The sequence below is a fragment of the Conger conger genome, chromosome 3 (genome assembly GCF_963514075.1).
Source record: "Conger conger chromosome 3, fConCon1.1, whole genome shotgun sequence".
NCBI classification, from domain to species: domain Eukaryota; kingdom Metazoa; phylum Chordata; class Actinopteri; order Anguilliformes; family Congridae; genus Conger; species Conger conger.
The window spans coordinates 40,767,294-40,784,509 of NC_083762.1; the positions used below are offsets into that span (position 1 = coordinate 40,767,294).

At 39.6% G+C, this 17,216-nt stretch overlaps 1 protein-coding gene across 2 annotated transcripts in view; it reads right to left on the minus strand.

Moving 5' to 3' along the window:
- LOC133124012 (plakophilin-4-like) overlaps nt 1-17,216 on the minus strand; it is a 131,198-nt gene that overhangs the window by 52,256 nt on the left and 61,726 nt on the right. For both annotated transcript variants that reach the window (XM_061234811.1, XM_061234812.1), the window contains exons 4-6: nt 10,943-10,977; nt 2,488-2,613; nt 1,287-1,480 (exon numbers count right to left, since the gene is read on the minus strand). In XM_061234811.1, the coding sequence (XP_061090795.1) occupies nt 1,287-1,480; nt 2,488-2,613; nt 10,943-10,977 (355 nt within the window). The remainder of the gene's footprint in view (nt 1-1,286; nt 1,481-2,487; nt 2,614-10,942; nt 10,978-17,216) is intronic.

The following is a 17,216-nucleotide window of genomic DNA, read 5'->3' on the forward strand; positions in this document are numbered from 1 at the left end:
TTTGCCTTTTTATTATTGTCCTTACTGTGCTAAGTGGTATGTTGAACCATTTATGTATTTGTTTGTACCCATTACCAGATTTCATCTGCGTCTTCCGAATTGACAGTTCTTTAGCTCTTCAAATGCTGAGGGTTGACAAAAGGATTTTGCATGCTTATTACCTCATTTTTGTACTCAATTGAAACAGGAAGTGATGGAATGACAATTTAGTTCCTTTAAACTGAGATTAACTAAATTAAAGCAAAATTGTATTGCCAATTACACTTTGGTTGATTTTATTCACACTAATAGTTAGGGGTGCCAATAATCTTGGCACCTGCGGTTTTCAGAAAAAAAAAAAAAAAACGAGAGCAAAGGTATTGAAATAAAAGTATATTGTTTATGTTTTAACATAATATATAGATCATTATTCATGTTGTTTATTATATTATGCAACCTTCTTTCTCCAATAATTCTGGAGCCCACTGTAGTATCTGGCTTTTTGTCTGTTGCTGCAAGAGTAAGGTCTCTTGCCAGAGAGTTGGGCAAGAGTGTCTACAGATCTCTTGAGATCTGACTATCTGGGTTCTGAGACAAGGGAATTCACAAAATATAGAACAGGACATTTTTATTTACAGCCATTTTTGTTTTTGCCCTCTCAGCTATAGAGTTAAAATGAAAGGCTTTCTAACTTTTATTTTGTTGCTGCCTTCAACAGAACCCAATATTCACCAGAGCATGAAATGACAAAAAATTGTTCCCATTGTCTCTCCTCCTTTCTAAAATGGTGGACTTGGGCATACTGTAAGTGCAGTGTTAAATAAGCCAGGACAGAGTTCACTGCTCATCATTGCCAAATAAAACTCCTCATGTGGATGACATATTTAACAACTAATTGACTTTACTCAATAACAGACCTAGAGAAAATACTTGTCAATGCTCAATAGATCTTGCCTGTTGCAGTTAACACAACTGAGAAGACCAGAAGGCACGTTTTGGCACTTTCTGAGAGCATTTCACAGACAAGCTCAGTAAAGCGTAGAAAACTATTTGAATCCAAAACAATTATGTATTTGAGGCAGGTCTGCACAGTAATATCAAAATTTATGTCGCGCCCAAGTAAGACACAATTTCATGAAACAACTGTAGACTAATGCACACATGGGGCAGCATGTAGCCAAGTGGCTAAGGTGCATGACTGGGCCCAAGCAGGTTGGTGGTTCGAGCAAGGTAAAAGGTAAAAAAGAAATGTATTGACATTAGTGTTAACCCTTTCCGGTGCGCGTTCTCCATCTCTCTCACCGCACCTTGACTAGGGTCTGTCCTTCGGCGCGGGAGCTCCTTAAGAGGGAGGTGGTTCCGCCGATGCCAGGGTACGAATGCTGCAGTCGGAGCTCTGTCTTCACCAGGCTCTGGCTGCTGTAGAAGCTTCCGGCATCCGGGTATCCATTGTCCGTAAAGGAGTTAATCTGAGAGGAGCCGTGTGAGTTTCCCGAGGACCCTGCAAACAGAAGGAAGGAGGAGTGGGGGGAAAACATAGAGAAAAGCTAGTACATGCAGATGTGTGATCTCCAGAACAGATGGCATTAACAAATTGATAATTATTTTTCCAAAGTATAAATCACAGGGGGTTATATTAAAGACAATTTAACTACAGCACATGCAAGTTTTTGATTTGTTGTCATGTTGTACTAATAAATCAATATTATCTGCAGAATGTATGGAAGCCAAAACAAACAAAGACTATTTTTTTTTAAAGTCATGCAGACCATGACCATGCAGTTCACCCAGAGAAAATGAGGCAGTGGGGAAGTGAAAAATAACCATCTCCACCTTGTGTAAAAAAAAAAAGGACACACTGAGATGTAAAGGCTTTAGTACATCCAGGGAAAATGCATGCACATGCCGACATTGCAACAAACTGAGCATTAATTCAGAATGAAAAATAGAACAGAAATGCAAAGGGGGAAGGTGGCCTTTGATCTTATAGAATGCCTACATTAGAATAGGTTTAAAGCAGTTATGGGCACACAATTGTATCAAGGACATCTCTTTAAAATACAAGTGTGACAAGACTGGTTTGGAGTATCAAAGTAGCAAAAAAAAGACACTTTAAATCTAGGAATTCAATGAGAGTTTTTTTGCACATATAAAAGGTATTACGAAAGTAAATAACAAGTGGTTTTCAGTCATTTCATCAGAAGGGTAATGAAGGGTACATTTTGCAGGGACATTAGGTATGGTGTTTTTGTCGCACAGAATTATTAAATTATTAATACAAGGAAAACTGTCTCTTAGGAATAGTTAATTACAGTACAAGAAAAGAGCCTTGGGGTGCTGAAGGCCAAGCAGATTAACAAGTGCAGATGGGCTAAACGGCCTGTTCTCATCATTCTAAAATGGCCGTTAGCTCAGACATCCTTATAAAAGCGGGTTTTTGGAAAGAGGAACAGCCAGCTCATAAAATAAACAACTGCTGAGATTAGTGAGGCATCATCACACCCTTACTTTCATGGAGCGGGGTGTGTCCAGGGGAATAGAGTGTTACTTGATCCTGTTCGCTTCTCATGCGGTAGGTAGGGGACCGCGAGCTGTCCGTCATCCGAGATTTGCTCTCGCCCGGAGTGGACGCATCTGAATAGGGGAATAAACAGAAACTCCCTAAGAAACTTTGAACGGTTCCAGTGTCAAGAACCTGTTCATACTGGAAGGATTGGCAGGTCAAGAAGTCCAACGCTTCAGCTTCACCACAACGCAGTCATTCTTTTCAATGCAAGAATCACTTTCATTCAGTTCCAGTGGACAACAATTCACAAGCTTTGTCATCTAACTGGAAGAATAAATAGCGCTAATGCACAATTCTGATTCACTGCAGGCTATTAATCAGTTTAGACAACTTTTACATTTAGTAGAAAATGAATCTCTCCGACAGTATGTATGCATTATGGTCTAGTCTCATCTAAAATGTAAGCGTAACAATATGGTCATTGTAGGCCGGCACATGGAGAGTGATTCCTCTCTGGGAAAATGATGAATTTCGCAGACGGCGTATGGCGTTTCTCCGGCAGACCTGTTTGGACAGATTCATTGACAGTGAGGTCTATCGGATTTGACAGCCTGACGGCTCGTGTCCCAGCAACACGTTCTGCTGCCAAAAGCCTGCCTGCAGCAGTATATATTGGCTGGGACTGAGGCTCCTCCATAAATCGTGTCAATACCATCATTGGCTCTGAATTTAGCACCGTGTCCTGCGGATCCTGGACGTGTTCACTCTGAAGAAAGCATCTCTCTCATCTCATTTGAACTCCATTTCAAGAAATTACAATAAACAATAATTGAAGATAAAGCGCTAAATTAGTCACTGCGGTAGACGCATTAAAATGATGAAATCACCTCACGTAGTCTGACAGCAGAGGGGATTTAGTTACCTTGTATGACAATTAATAAGGCTTAGCTTGCCATTCTACAGCTAGAAGGGTTCAACATCTCCCATTTTCACTGCAAATTACATCACCCCACACAAATGGAGGCCATTGAATGGGCTGAATTGCATTAAAACATGCAGCTCATCTAGCTTCTAAAACAAACCTGAAATTATATTGTAGCTAATAACCTCAAAACAAAATGAACACTGCCATTTAAATGAAATCTGCAACTGTTTACAAGGACCAGACTGTCCTGAACATTACATGGTGGAGACGCTCAGTAGGACTGCATTGTGAGACTTACATTCTCTGACAAAGAGCTTCAGATTTCTCAAACCATGCTTGCCACCCACTTCACATTGTACAGCTTGCTTGCCTGGCACACTGCAGATACGTGCAAGGATCCATTGTGCACATTTAACTGCTGGCAGATAACTCCCTTGTTCAGCCCTTTATTTTATGAGAAAAATATTTTTCTCAAAAAAAGGAACTGTGCTGCTACAAGTGGACTGATACCACCGCTGACATAGACTCACCTCCCCCTCCATAACACACTCGTGCTGGTAAAGTTCGTTCCCGATTAATAGTGGCACTGCAACAGTGAAGAATACCGTAGGTGACACACTGTAACTGAAGTATGACATAAACATTTGCAACTTTGCTATCAAAATAGAATAAAACTGCTGTGCGAACAAAAACCAAACTGTCAAAGGCTAAAGTAGAAAGCTATTTACCATGAAAAGAGCAAAGCACTAAAATCCCAGGAGATCAGCAGTTTCTGAGATGCTCAAACCACCCTGCCTGTCTATCATTCCATGGTCAAACTTAGATCACATTTTTTCCCCATTCTGATGGTTGATGTGAACATTAACTGAAGCTCCTGACCCATATCTGCATGATTTCACTGATGCATTTCACTGTTGCCACACAATTAGCTAATTAGATAATCACATGAATATGTAGGTGTACAGATGTTCCTAACTAAGTGAGTGTATATCTTACAATCTGGACATTGCCTTTCCTCCAGGAATGCTCTCTGTGATAAAATCATGGATAATACACAAAGTTAAAGCAAATAAAATGAAATGCATAAAATCTGCCTTAAAAAGCAAATGGAGCTTGATAACCAGTGTCAGAGGTGGGCCTCCTGAGGGAGATATAAGTCTTGGCAGCAATGCTAAAAATGTGCTTCACTGAGCCACAGAACTATGCAATATGTAGGTAAACAGCACCCAAAATGCACAGTGTAGAACATAATGTCTAATAAAAAGCCATTTATAACAAACTTGCTTTCCTTAATGTCCCCAGGGTAAATTATCTCATATTTTAATCCAGTTATGCTATCCACACCTGGATCAGCTCTCTCTATCCAAACCCATATTCCTTTGGCTACAAGATTAATTGAAAATAGGGACTGGGACTAAAAAAAATACTAAAATGTTTTATCAGTGACTTTCTGACTTTCTTGCGAGATCACTGTTCTTGGTTGATTCCTATATGATGGTAACTAGCCAAACCTGTTATGGTGTTCATGAACCTTCCTAATTTCAACATAGCAGTGGTGCACCCATGAACGCTTAAGGCTGTGGTTTTGGATTTGGGAATTGCTTATGTTCAGCCTCAAGTTATTTATTTTAAATATTAATTTTAAATATTAATTTTAGATGGCCCTGTCAGACAGCTAACCTCATGAGTGAATTAATAATGAGGACCTTGGAATAATCGTGTGTGTTACTAGGGGGGGATTTTTTTAATTTTTTTTTTAGAATAACTAAATCTACTTTCACTTGTGTGCCAACTATGCATTAATATCAGATTCATTACAATTATCATAAAGTCACCACTTTGTTGATGACAAAGTACATACTGCCTCACTACTGGCATGGCCAGTTTTTGATGACATTGCCTTATGGATTGAGATGCAGGTGAACCATCATTTTCACTGCTTGCAAGTCTCAATGACAGTATTGAATTCCACTGACATCTGTGACCATGCAGGTAATTTCCAAATTCCACTGCATTGCAGATGCTCTTAAGAAAGGAGACTGGAGAGTTCGCACAGCAGTAGACAGGACCTTTCTTTTTTTAGATTACCTTCAGCTGGATTTATGAGGGGAAAACCAGCCTTGTCAGGCTACATGCAAATATTAAAATTCCAGCGATCTTAACGGATAATTAAATTTAGGAAACGCAATTTAATTACATTTTCTAATCTCAGCATAAGGTAAACAAGCTAACCTGAAACTATAGCAGTGTCTGAAACTTAAGTAGTTCTACTTTAAGCCAAGTAGGCCTATTTAAAGGTAGTTCTGAACTTTTCAAATTCAGTTTCTGTTTTATTAACTAAAGATTAACTATTGCAAACTAATAATTGAAACTAAAATAAATTATTCAGGTCAACTTCCAGCTAAATTAAATACAGCAAACAGTTCTTCATTTTTAATCAAGTTAAAATATCCTTGACAACAAAACTGGACAATGTTGGAGGACAAGTGGCCATGCAGCCTGTAAGTATTTGGACAGTGGAACAGTTTTTTTTTGGCTCTGTACTCCAGCACATTGCAGGCTTGGACGACATATCAAGTGTTCAAAATGAAATTCAGATGAAACCAATGAAGAATTGAACAAGATTACTTGTTTAATCCAGAGGCAGAAAATTGTGAGGACATTGTTTACACAAAGTATAGTTGAACAAGTTCACTTCCTCATCCAATCATGGGAGGTCCATTTTTTGCCTCCGGAATAAACAAGTAATCTTATTCAATTATACATTGTCTTAATATGAACTCAATTTTTATTATTGTGATCATATTCTATCGTGAAACCAATATCCAGCTACATGCAAATATTAGAATGACAGTGATCTTAATGGATAATTCAATCTAGGAAACCCAATTTAATTAAATTGTCTAATTTCAGTATAAGGCACAAGTATAAAGTACAAGTGGACCTGAAGCTATAGCAGTGTCTGAAATACTTGGAGAAAAAGTAGTTCTACTTTAAGCCTAGTACGCCTAGTTAAGGGCAGTTCTGCACTTTTCAAGTTTAGTTTTGGTTTCATTATCTTAAAATGAACTATTGCAAACTAATAATTGAAACTAAAATAAAATATCCAGGTCAACTTCCAGCTAAACTAAATAGAGCAAACAATTCTTAATTTTTAATCACGTGAAAATATCCTTGACGACAAAATTGTTGGAGGACAAGTGGCCATTGCAACTACAATGCAGCCTGTAAGTATTTGGATAGTGGTTCAGTTTTTTGGCTCTGTACTCCGGCACATTGGATTTGAAATTAAACCATGAATACTGAGGTTAAAGTGCAGACTGGCATTTACATCAATATCATGTAATCCGTGAAGGAATTGCATCCATTTTTATACATAGCCATTTTAGGGAACCAAAAGTAATGGGACAGTTGGCTTCTCAGCTATTTCTGATTAGTCAGGTGTATTCAATCGCTTCCTTAGAGCAGGTATAAGAAAGCTTTCAGTGTCTAGTCTTTATTATAGGCTTTTGGTTGTTTTTGGAGTCTATTTTTGGTCAACATAAGGACCAGAGTTCTGCCAATGACAGTCAAGTAAGCCATTATGAGGCTGTAACTAAGAGAAAAACAGTCAGAGACATAAGTCGAACAATAGGCTTACCAAAAAAAAAAAACATCAGAGCCAAAAGAAATTGCACCACTGTCTAAAACAGGAGTAGCAGCCTGGCTACATTGGGGTCAAGCTATGCCTGGATAGACGGTTTCAACTAAACATTCACAGCAAACGTTGGGAGGGTGAAGCCAAGGAAAAATATTACAAATATCCAACTTAACACAATTCCAGAGAACAAGCGGACATCAAATGTTGATGAATATCCCAGTGTATCGAAACATGAGAGCTCAATGTCTCCATCGGCTCAGAGCTTGACATTGAACTGACTGGATATAGACATACAACACAACACCAGCTATCACTATTCCTAGTCTCAAACACATTTAACACGTACAGTAGCTATGTGCAATATGTTTTACACTCATACACATGAATACTTTGGGCTCTCAGTACCACACTGACATGTCGGAGTCAATTAAACTTGTTCTTGAAGTCCATTTCACTAGCTTGGGAAGGGATTTCTACTCCCTATTCTGCTGGTGAATTGAGTGTCCAAGCCAAACCACAACAAAAGCCTCCAAGCTTACAAGGGGCAAAGTGGCTTTAGTTGCTGCAAGGGGAAGCATAGTCAAGCATTTTCTCTTTTTCAATTAGCTAGCTATGGTCATGCAAAAAGTTAATGATAAGTCTTTGTAATGTTAGCAAGCTAGAAATGACTAAATACATAACATTTTAAAATGTGGAAATTGTAAACATTTCTATAAATCTCAGACTTCATTGTCTCCAAACATGAACACATCAACATTTTAGATATTTAAGAATTAATTAATCTTTAAATCAGTTTTACGTGTTGTGTATTTTATCCTTCTCCTTGAGGCTCCCTGTTAAGCATAACATTAGTGTGCAATATTACTATGAAGTGATCTTAGCCTAAATCATGTGAAGGCAGCCTGCCTAGTATCATAAGGGTATTAACTACAGGAAATAATGACTTGTTTCTCTTCCTATCAGCTCGACTTGAGCAACCATATACCGTGCATAACCATAAACTGTGCACTTTATAAATCTGGGTTTTCACTGTACTTATATTTACTATTGCTGCACAGAGGCTAAAATTTAATATTTTCTGTGAAAAAAAAGAAAGAAACACACAGTTCTACCGGGTGGGTTGTCCTCCAACATGGCACATGGTGACATGATCCTTGATGAGTATTAAGAATGAAGAACAAGGCTTTAATGTTTGTCCATGTAAGGAGATGTTGCAAAACAATCAACAAATACTGTATAGGTAAAGTACAATGAGAAACATGACACTGCACTTTGCTTTCCCTTTGATTACGGAATACTAAACTGTGTTGAAATGATGAAAAGTGCTTAAGCACACTGAAAATGCTTGAACAGAAGTGTTAAAATGTACTCAAAAGCGGTCTGTGAAATGGCCAGTAGAATTCCCTGGGGTAATGATGGTAACAGTGACAGTCCGTTTACTTCACAGTAGCAAAGGGAGAAAGCATTGGCACAAATAAAAAGAGCTCATTTTTCTAAACAAGACAAGCCAGTAAAAGTTGTGTGCTACTCATTCTGCCAAAGACCCATAAATGTATCTAGTTATCTGGGTCCCATGCAGGTAGTCTTGGAGAAAGATGGCAGCTCATGCTTACAGTACGACAGGCATACCTCAGTAGTAACAAACAGAATGCACTCATCCAAAGCACTAAAAAAAAGCCTGTAAGACTACAGTATCAAAACCGATGAAAAACTGCAAGTGAGGATTGAATACATGGAATACACAAACAGAAAAAATTTTTTGTATTAAAAATAAATAAATAAAAAAAGCAAAGCCCTAAAGCCCTACAGTTCTACAGTTCATTTCACAAAATCCCCGTCAGCCAGTGGCAAAGTTATGGAACAAGGTTCATCTGGGAAAAGAGTACATCATCTTAAAGCTGTCAAATTCAAAAAGGGTTTCTAAGACTACTTTTCACTTCATATTCACTTTTGTACAGTTGATTGGAATATGCACCATTATTAGTATAATGCAGTATGATTAGAACCACCAGTTTGTCTCCCCTTGTTTTCTCTCATGGTACTTCAGCCTCTTTGTCAAGCCCCTGCTCAAATAATTATCCCATTTGCACCACCTCAGAAATCTAAGCTGATATAAAGAAAGGCTGCATCCAAAATCACATACTAGCTTACTAAAACTACCCAGATGTTATATTAAATTTTGTGAAATTTCATAGTACGGGAACACTGGACACTATACTGGTATGATACATTGCAATACATCCAAGCAACTCAATTAGACAGAAATTGTATTATTAGTTAGTTGAGTATGCCATTGAAGCACCTATAGAGATCGCTGGAAAATAACCATCAAAGTCTACATCTCTGCAGGTAACAAGGTGGAGACAAACTGGTGACCCTACATATGATGAGACAAAGGGACATTGGATGGCTGGGAGTTTTAATCTAATTATTTAAATGGCCCTCTCCTGGAATTTGTCACCCAATCCCCAAAAATCATCAAAACTCCACCATACACAGAAGTGAAGTTCAGAAATTTGCATTATCCCATCGCGAATTGACGCAGTCCAAAGGTCGGAATTATGCAATGTCATTCAGCAATTTCAGGTCATGTATCTGATTTTCTGTGCAAAGATGTACAAGACAAGGCGGCTGTAGAGAATATAAAAAACAAGTTTACAATGTGGGTGTAATAAGTGAATGAGGGATGAGGAGGCCCTTTTTTGTTTTATTGCCATTTTTTGCCTTGAGAGATGATGAGCACGTACTGTATGTTGGATATGCTTTAATACACTGTGCTTTTGTGTTTGGTCCAAATTGTTTGAGCGGTACTACCCGTACCCTTGATACTGGCACAGAATGACAAAGCCTACAATAACTTCATTGGAACAGTGAGTGGAAATCCTAAAACTGTCCTAGAAGGACATCACCTCTTGAAGACAATGACGTATTAGATGATTCGTCATATTGTCCTGTGTTGCGCCTTTGTATTTTCCACAACAGCACAAAATCTCTGGTAACTTGTGTGATAAACCACACAGCAAATGCCTCTATGTGTCAGACAGCTCCAATTACTTTGCTTTTATTTTTATTTTATGACAATATTTGTCACAACATGTTTCACAATCTTTTCTTCAGACGAGAAACAATAAATCGATTTTTAATTTCATAGAATTCTTTGATGTGTCCCACAGCTTTAGACCTGGGTTGACACTTCTCAGTATTGAATTTACTTCATACAGCATTTAAAGATCTTTTCCCACAGACAATATTGTAGTCGAGGGAATGTAGTTTAGTAATGTTTTTTTGATAATGACTTAATTATGTCATTCATTGCCTATTGTCCTGGCCACGGTTGTGGGGGGGTTGGAGCCTGTCCCAGCATGCATTGAGCAAGAGGCAGGAATACAGATCACAGATAGACAAGTGATTCTAATGAATAGCACACATTTATAAATCCACTTGTAAATTCCCCTCCCAGAGGAGCAGGCGATTACTGTATACAAACATATCTACAGCTCCCTTAAGACTACCCATCATATAGTATATTAAAAAAGTAGAACATTTGCAGGTCCTTTTGCACCTATTTTGTATAGCTGAAAATATTTTATGAGCAAAATAGAACATACGTACTGGTTTCATAACACCTATTAGCAACCCACTAGTGCACACAGCGAATATATAATTCCATGCCCAGAGCTAGTAACATACCACATGAAGCTCAATTATTTGTTGCTTGCAGCTACCATTAACTATACTTTTTTGTTATGATTATTAACATTATCATCAGCTCCATTACTGTAGCTATCATTGCTAATGGCGATAAGGAACCATGTAGAGCAGCATATTGTCAACCCTGTAGCAGCATTTAGCACTGTGCACTGTAGCATCCAGCAGCATGCAGACACTGTACCTGCAGATCTCCAGTTGTAGGACTTCTCAGATGAGCTGGGGGAACAGAAAAGGGAGGTTAGCAGGGTGACATCAGCGTGATGGTTAAAAACAAACAGGGCTGAAACTGGTACAGGACAGAAGTCCCTGAGATCATTTCCACAATGAGAATAGTATAGATGTATATTGTATATTGCATATTGTGTGTGTATACGCATGTATATACAGTTGTGTTCAAGAAAATAGCAGTACAACATCAAGAACGCGATGAACCACTGTTATTATTAGTAGTGATATTTCTGCATGGCAAATACTTTACTTATGTAGTAGTGTAATAGAAAAACAACAGACCCAACTGTCACACTGTGCACACTGCTTGTTCTGAGTAATTGACTCATTCATTGAAAGGGGCGTGTTCAAACTAATAGCAGTGTGGAATTTAATTCGAGAATTAATTCATTCTGTGAAAAAACAGGTGTCAGTAATTGTCCTTCATTAAGGAAGAAGGGAAGCACATAACACACATTGTTATAAAATATATTTCCTTCTGAAAAAAGTAAAACGGGCTGTTCCAAACATTGTTCGGAGTGGCTAGCTCAATCCCTTGACCTCAACCCCATTGAAAACTTGTGGGGTGACATTAAAAATGCAGTTTCTGAAGCAAAACCCAAAAACTGGAATGTGGAATGTAGTTTGTTCATCCTGGGCTGAAATACCTGTTTCTAGGTGCCAGAAGTTGGTTGACTCGATGCAACGCAGATGCGCAGCAGTTATCAAAAACAATGGATATGCAACTAAATATTAGTTCAGTAATTTAAAGTGAAGTTTGTTCATTCATTCATTATCCTAACCCGCTTATCCTGAACAGGGTCGCAGGGGGGCTGGAGCCTATCCCAGCATACATTGGGCGAAAGGCAGGAATACACCCTGGACAGGTCGCCAGTCCATCGCAGGGCACACACCATTTACTCGCACACTCCTATGGGCACACATACCTACGGGCAATTTAGACTCCAATCAGCCTAACCTGCATGTCTCTGGACTGTGGGAGGAATCCGGAGTACCCGGAGGAAACCCACGCAGACACGGGGAGAACAAACTCTGCACAGAGAGGCCCCGGCCAACGGGGATTCAAACCCAGGACCTCCTTGCTGTGAGGCGGCAGTGCTACCCACTGCACCATCCGTGCCGCCTAAAGTGAAGTTAAATCTTTAAAAATGTCAGTTTATACAGTTTGAAGAGAAAAATGTTGACACTGGCATTTTTTTTAACAGATTAATATTCATTTTCTTTGCTTCCTATAAAAGAATAACGCAGACTAGAATTTTATAATGCTTTCATTTGGAATTGAATGTGTAATGTTTCCACTGCATTTGAAATATGGAACTAAAAGCTATTTAAAAATATTAGCACTCTATTCACTTTTTTTTTAAACACACTGCTATTTAATTGAACGCAACTGTATGTATATATATATATATATATATATATATATATATATATATAAATATATATTCATACATACACACACATACATATATATATATATATATATATATATATATACATATACACACATATAGACACTCACCGAGCACTTTATTAGGTATTTATTAGACTTCTTTTTTAGACTTCTACTGCTGTAGCCTATCAACTTATGATGTGTTGCTCTTCTGCATACCACTGTTGTAATGAGTGGTTATTTGCATTACTGTCACCTTCCTGTCAGCTTTCACCAGTCTGGCCATTCTCCTCTGAGGTCTCTCATTAACAAGGCGTTTCTGTCTGCAGAACTACTGCTCACTGGATTTTTCTTAGTTTTTTGCACCATACTCTGCAAACTCTAGAGACTAGTGTGGGTGAAAATCCCAGGACATCAGCAATTTCTGAGATCCTCAAACCACTCTGTCTGCCGCCAGCAATCATTCACGGTCACTTAGATCAAATTTTTTTCCCTGTTCTGGTGTTCCTAATCAAGTGCGCAGTGAATGTATATATACTGTAGGGCAGTGGACTCCAAGCCTGGTCCTGAAGAGCCACAGGGTCTGCTGGTTTCGGTTATTACTCTGCACTTAATCAATCAGTTGATTAAGAACAGTTAACTCACCTCACCCGGTTACTTACTGATTTTATGGTGAAAACAAAAACCAGCAGACCCCGTAGCTCTTCAGGACCATGGTTTCAGACCACTGGTATAGGGTATAGGTGTACTGTGGGTGCACACATAGGTGTAGCATACTTTTAAATCCTCCACAGTCTGAAATTCTTTGTAAAATCTATCATGTAATTTCATGTGAACTATACACAGCAAATTAAATAACATGAGCCCCCTGTCCAAGTGTCTCCTCTAACAGTCATAGTGGAAAGTATTCATGAATGATAGATACACATCTTGGTTACAGACACTATAATTTATGCAAACTAAACATCATATTTGTATCATACATAGCTGTTTTAAAAAGAAAGACCGACTGAAAGTTAATGAGGGCTGGTTTCATATCTAGTGGCAACAGTGGTATATATATATATAAATGAAAACACAATTTATGGGTTTCTATAATCTCCACGTGGCCTGTTCTTTCAGCTTGTGTAATTTGGTCTCAAGAAAAACATTTTTTCAGAACAATTGGAAAGGTCACAAAAACCAATTCAACCGCAGGACCGCACTGACTCGAAAAAAACAAGAAAGTATAAAGCATATCGATGTTGTGTGAACATGACAATGTGCCACCAATAACAACTCATAGATCGAATATCACAAAGACATCCAAAATATTAAAAAATTTGCTTGAGGCGAGGTGCTTGTCTCAAAGACACAATAGAACTCCCATATAGCAAAGCAAGCATACATTTAGCATGCATCCTGACTTGTTTGATTAAATGCTCAACATGCTGGGAATTTGGTGCTTAGTGAATAAAGGAGGAGAGAGATGGATGGTGAGTTCAAAACTATCTGCCCTCAAACCAACGGTACATTACATTACATTATTGGCATTTGGCAGACGCTCTTATCCAGAGCAACGTACAACAAAGTGCATATCCATAACCAGGGATAAGTTCGCTGAAAGACCCTAGAGGGAAGTACAATTTGAACTGCTACCTGTACAACAAAGATAAGGACAAGGGCCAATTTTTTTTTTTTTTTTTTTTTTTTTTTGAACAAGAAACAAACAGAGCAAAAGTGACCAAAGTTAACCATCAAAACACTGCTTACCTAGCCAACTAAAAAATACCAATACACAAAGCAAGTCACAGAGACAACAATTAAGGTTCACAGGGAGGTAGGGAGGGATGGGGAGAGGTGCTGCTTGAAGAGGTGTGTCTTCAGCTTGCGTTTGAAGGTGGGGAGAGATTCTACAGTTCTGACCTCAACGGGGAGTTCGTTCCACCACCGTGGAGCCAGAACAGACAGCAGTCGTGAGCGTGAGGTGGAGGTTCGGAGAGGGGGAGGTGCCAAGCGGCCTGTGGAGGCTGAACGAAGAGGTCTGGCAGGGGTGTAGGGTCTGATGATTTTTTGTAGATAAGCTGGGGAAGACCCCTTAACTGCTTGGAAGGCTAGCACCAATGTTTTGAATTTGATGCGAGTCATGACAGGCAGCCAGTGGAGGGTAGTAAGCAGGGGGGTGACGTGCAAGTATTTGGGAAGGTTGAAGACCAGACGAGCTGCTGCATTCTGGATAAGTTGGAGGGGTCTGATGGCGGATGCTGGGAGGCCAGCCAAGAGGGAATTGCAGTAGTCCAGGCGGGACAGAACCATCGCTTGGACCAGGAGCTGGGTCGAGTAGGGGGTGAGAAAGGGGCGGATTCTCCGTATGTTGTATAGTACGCGGGTGGGCGTACATAACAGAAACAATCGCTGGAGAGCCTGTAATCTAGCCTAGAACTGCTGAAGCAGGAAAGAAGCAAAGCTGGAATAAAAGCTTCAGTAAGACTGGAATCCAGATTCCATTATATCCTCAAAAGACGGAATGCTTCAAATTTCTCCACCTATGTCGCCGACCTCGGTTGTTTTCCATTTGTATTCTCCTTTTTTCTTTTCTCCGCAGTTTCGGAAGGCCCTGTCGCAAATTTAAGCACACGCTTCGAGGCGGCCTGTCAAATTTGCGAGGGCGCACGCTACCTCACTCTGCGACTCGCCAGCTGGTGCATCTGCCATCAGATTGAGGAGAAGAGCTGCTATCGAACGATTCCCTGCTGTTGGAAATCTCCCAGGGCAACACCGCAGCCAATTAAGTGCTGTCTCACAGGAGTCCCAGTTGGCTTATTTCTTAAGATTCACAATTCTTGGTGACAAAGGTCACAATGTTCTCACTCTTTTGCTGTCAACATAAATGTTTCTATCTGAGCCATGTAAGCAAAAACCTCAAAAGGATTCATGTAGTAGCAAGATGTTGCATGCACTTCTTCAGACCCTAGCACATCAAGGCATGGGCATCACTTTCTGTTCAAAACTGAATGTTTTCTTTTGGTGGGGCATGTCAGCGGTCATAGAGAATAGCAAAGTCATCGTCCATACTGCGTAGCCTATGCAAGACAATGGATGATTTTACATGCAACAGCACTGCAGTGACTTCTTAGAGACAAACAAGGACAATCTAATCAGCCAATCGTTTGGTAACAACTCAATGCATACAAGCATGGAGACATGGTCAAGAGGTTCAGTTGCTGTTCAGACAGAACAATCAGAATCTGGACGAAATGTGATCCAAGCGACTTAGACCGTGGAATGACTGTTGGTACTAGACAGAGTGATTTGAGTATCTTAAACTGCTGATCTCCTGTGATTGTCACACACAACAGTATCTAGAGAGTTATAGAGAATGAACCAAGAATATTTAGTGAGGGGCAGTTCTGTGGCGAAAAACACTGTAGGGGCGGCCTGTAGCATAGTGGTTAAGGTAAATGACTGGGACACGCAAAGTCGGTGGTTCTAATCCCAGTGTAGCCACAATAAGATCCGCACAGCCGTGGGCCCTTGACCAAGGCCCTTAACCCTGCATTGCTCCAGTGGAGGATTGTCTCCTGCTTAGTCTAATCAACTGTACGTCGCTCTGGATAAGAGCGATGTAATGTAATGAGAGGTTAGAGGAGAATGGACAGACTTCAGACAGGAAGGCGACAGTACCTAAGATAACTGTGCGGCACAACAGTGGTATGCAAAAGGGAATCTCTGAAATCACAACCCATCAAACCTGGATGGGCTACACCAGCACAAAACCAGTGTCCAGTGTCCATTCCTGTCAGCTAAGGGGAAAAAACGGAGGCTACAGTTGGCACAGGCTCACCAAAACTGGACAGTTGAAGATTTGAAAAATGTTCGCTGGTCTGACAAATCTGGATTTCTGCTGTGACATGCAGATGGTAGGGTCAGAATTTGGAGGGGAAAAAAACATGAATCCATGGACCCATTCTGTCTTGTGTCAACGGTTCAGACTGGTGGTAGCGGTGTAATGGTGCAGGGAATGTTTTCTTGGCACACATCAGGCCCCTTATTGTGGTCACTGAGTGTGTGTGTGTGTGTGTGTGTGTGTGTGTGTGTGTGTACTGTATATAGTCACAGTGACAGCATCTCTGGTGCACTATGCAAATAAAAATGCCTATTGTTATTCATGTTTGGAGGAAGTAATAAAAAGGTAGCACTCATGCAACCTCAGAGAATGAAGAAAAACTAAATCTATAAGCATTAAAAATGTTTCTTATCCAATTACTTAAAATGGTCAGTTATATTATATACAGTACATTTTATTTATAGTGTGCTTTTAAATACTCAGCACAAATAATTCATCCTCCTTCAAAACAAGCACACTTGCAACTAAGTGAATTCAATCACATTCCTCCATTTATACATTTCCCAGCATCTAATAAGGGCTTTTTATATGCTGGGAAATCGTTACCATGACTATTTTAATTTAAGGACTAAAATGAAGTATAACCACAAATGACATTTCTAGTCACCACTAGTCACAGAAGGTCAGTGATAGTATCAATATTGTGTATCAAATGATACAGAGGGTCTACAATGTCACAACCTGTGGGGTGTTTTGCTGAAACCACACCTCCACCTAAACCTGTGCAGGGGTCAGCAGAATTCAAACAACAGTCAAACGAGCCAGCATTGCACTGTCGCCACACCAGGACATGTCTTCAACTTCTGCCGTATCATCTCCTATCCTTCCTGTGGACTACATTTAATGAAATTATACACCCTTGTGGGTCTAAGTTCAGAAAACAATGTCTGTTAAAGAGTTTGTTCAATTATTTCAGTTTTAGTATACGTTTTACATTCATGGTCTAAA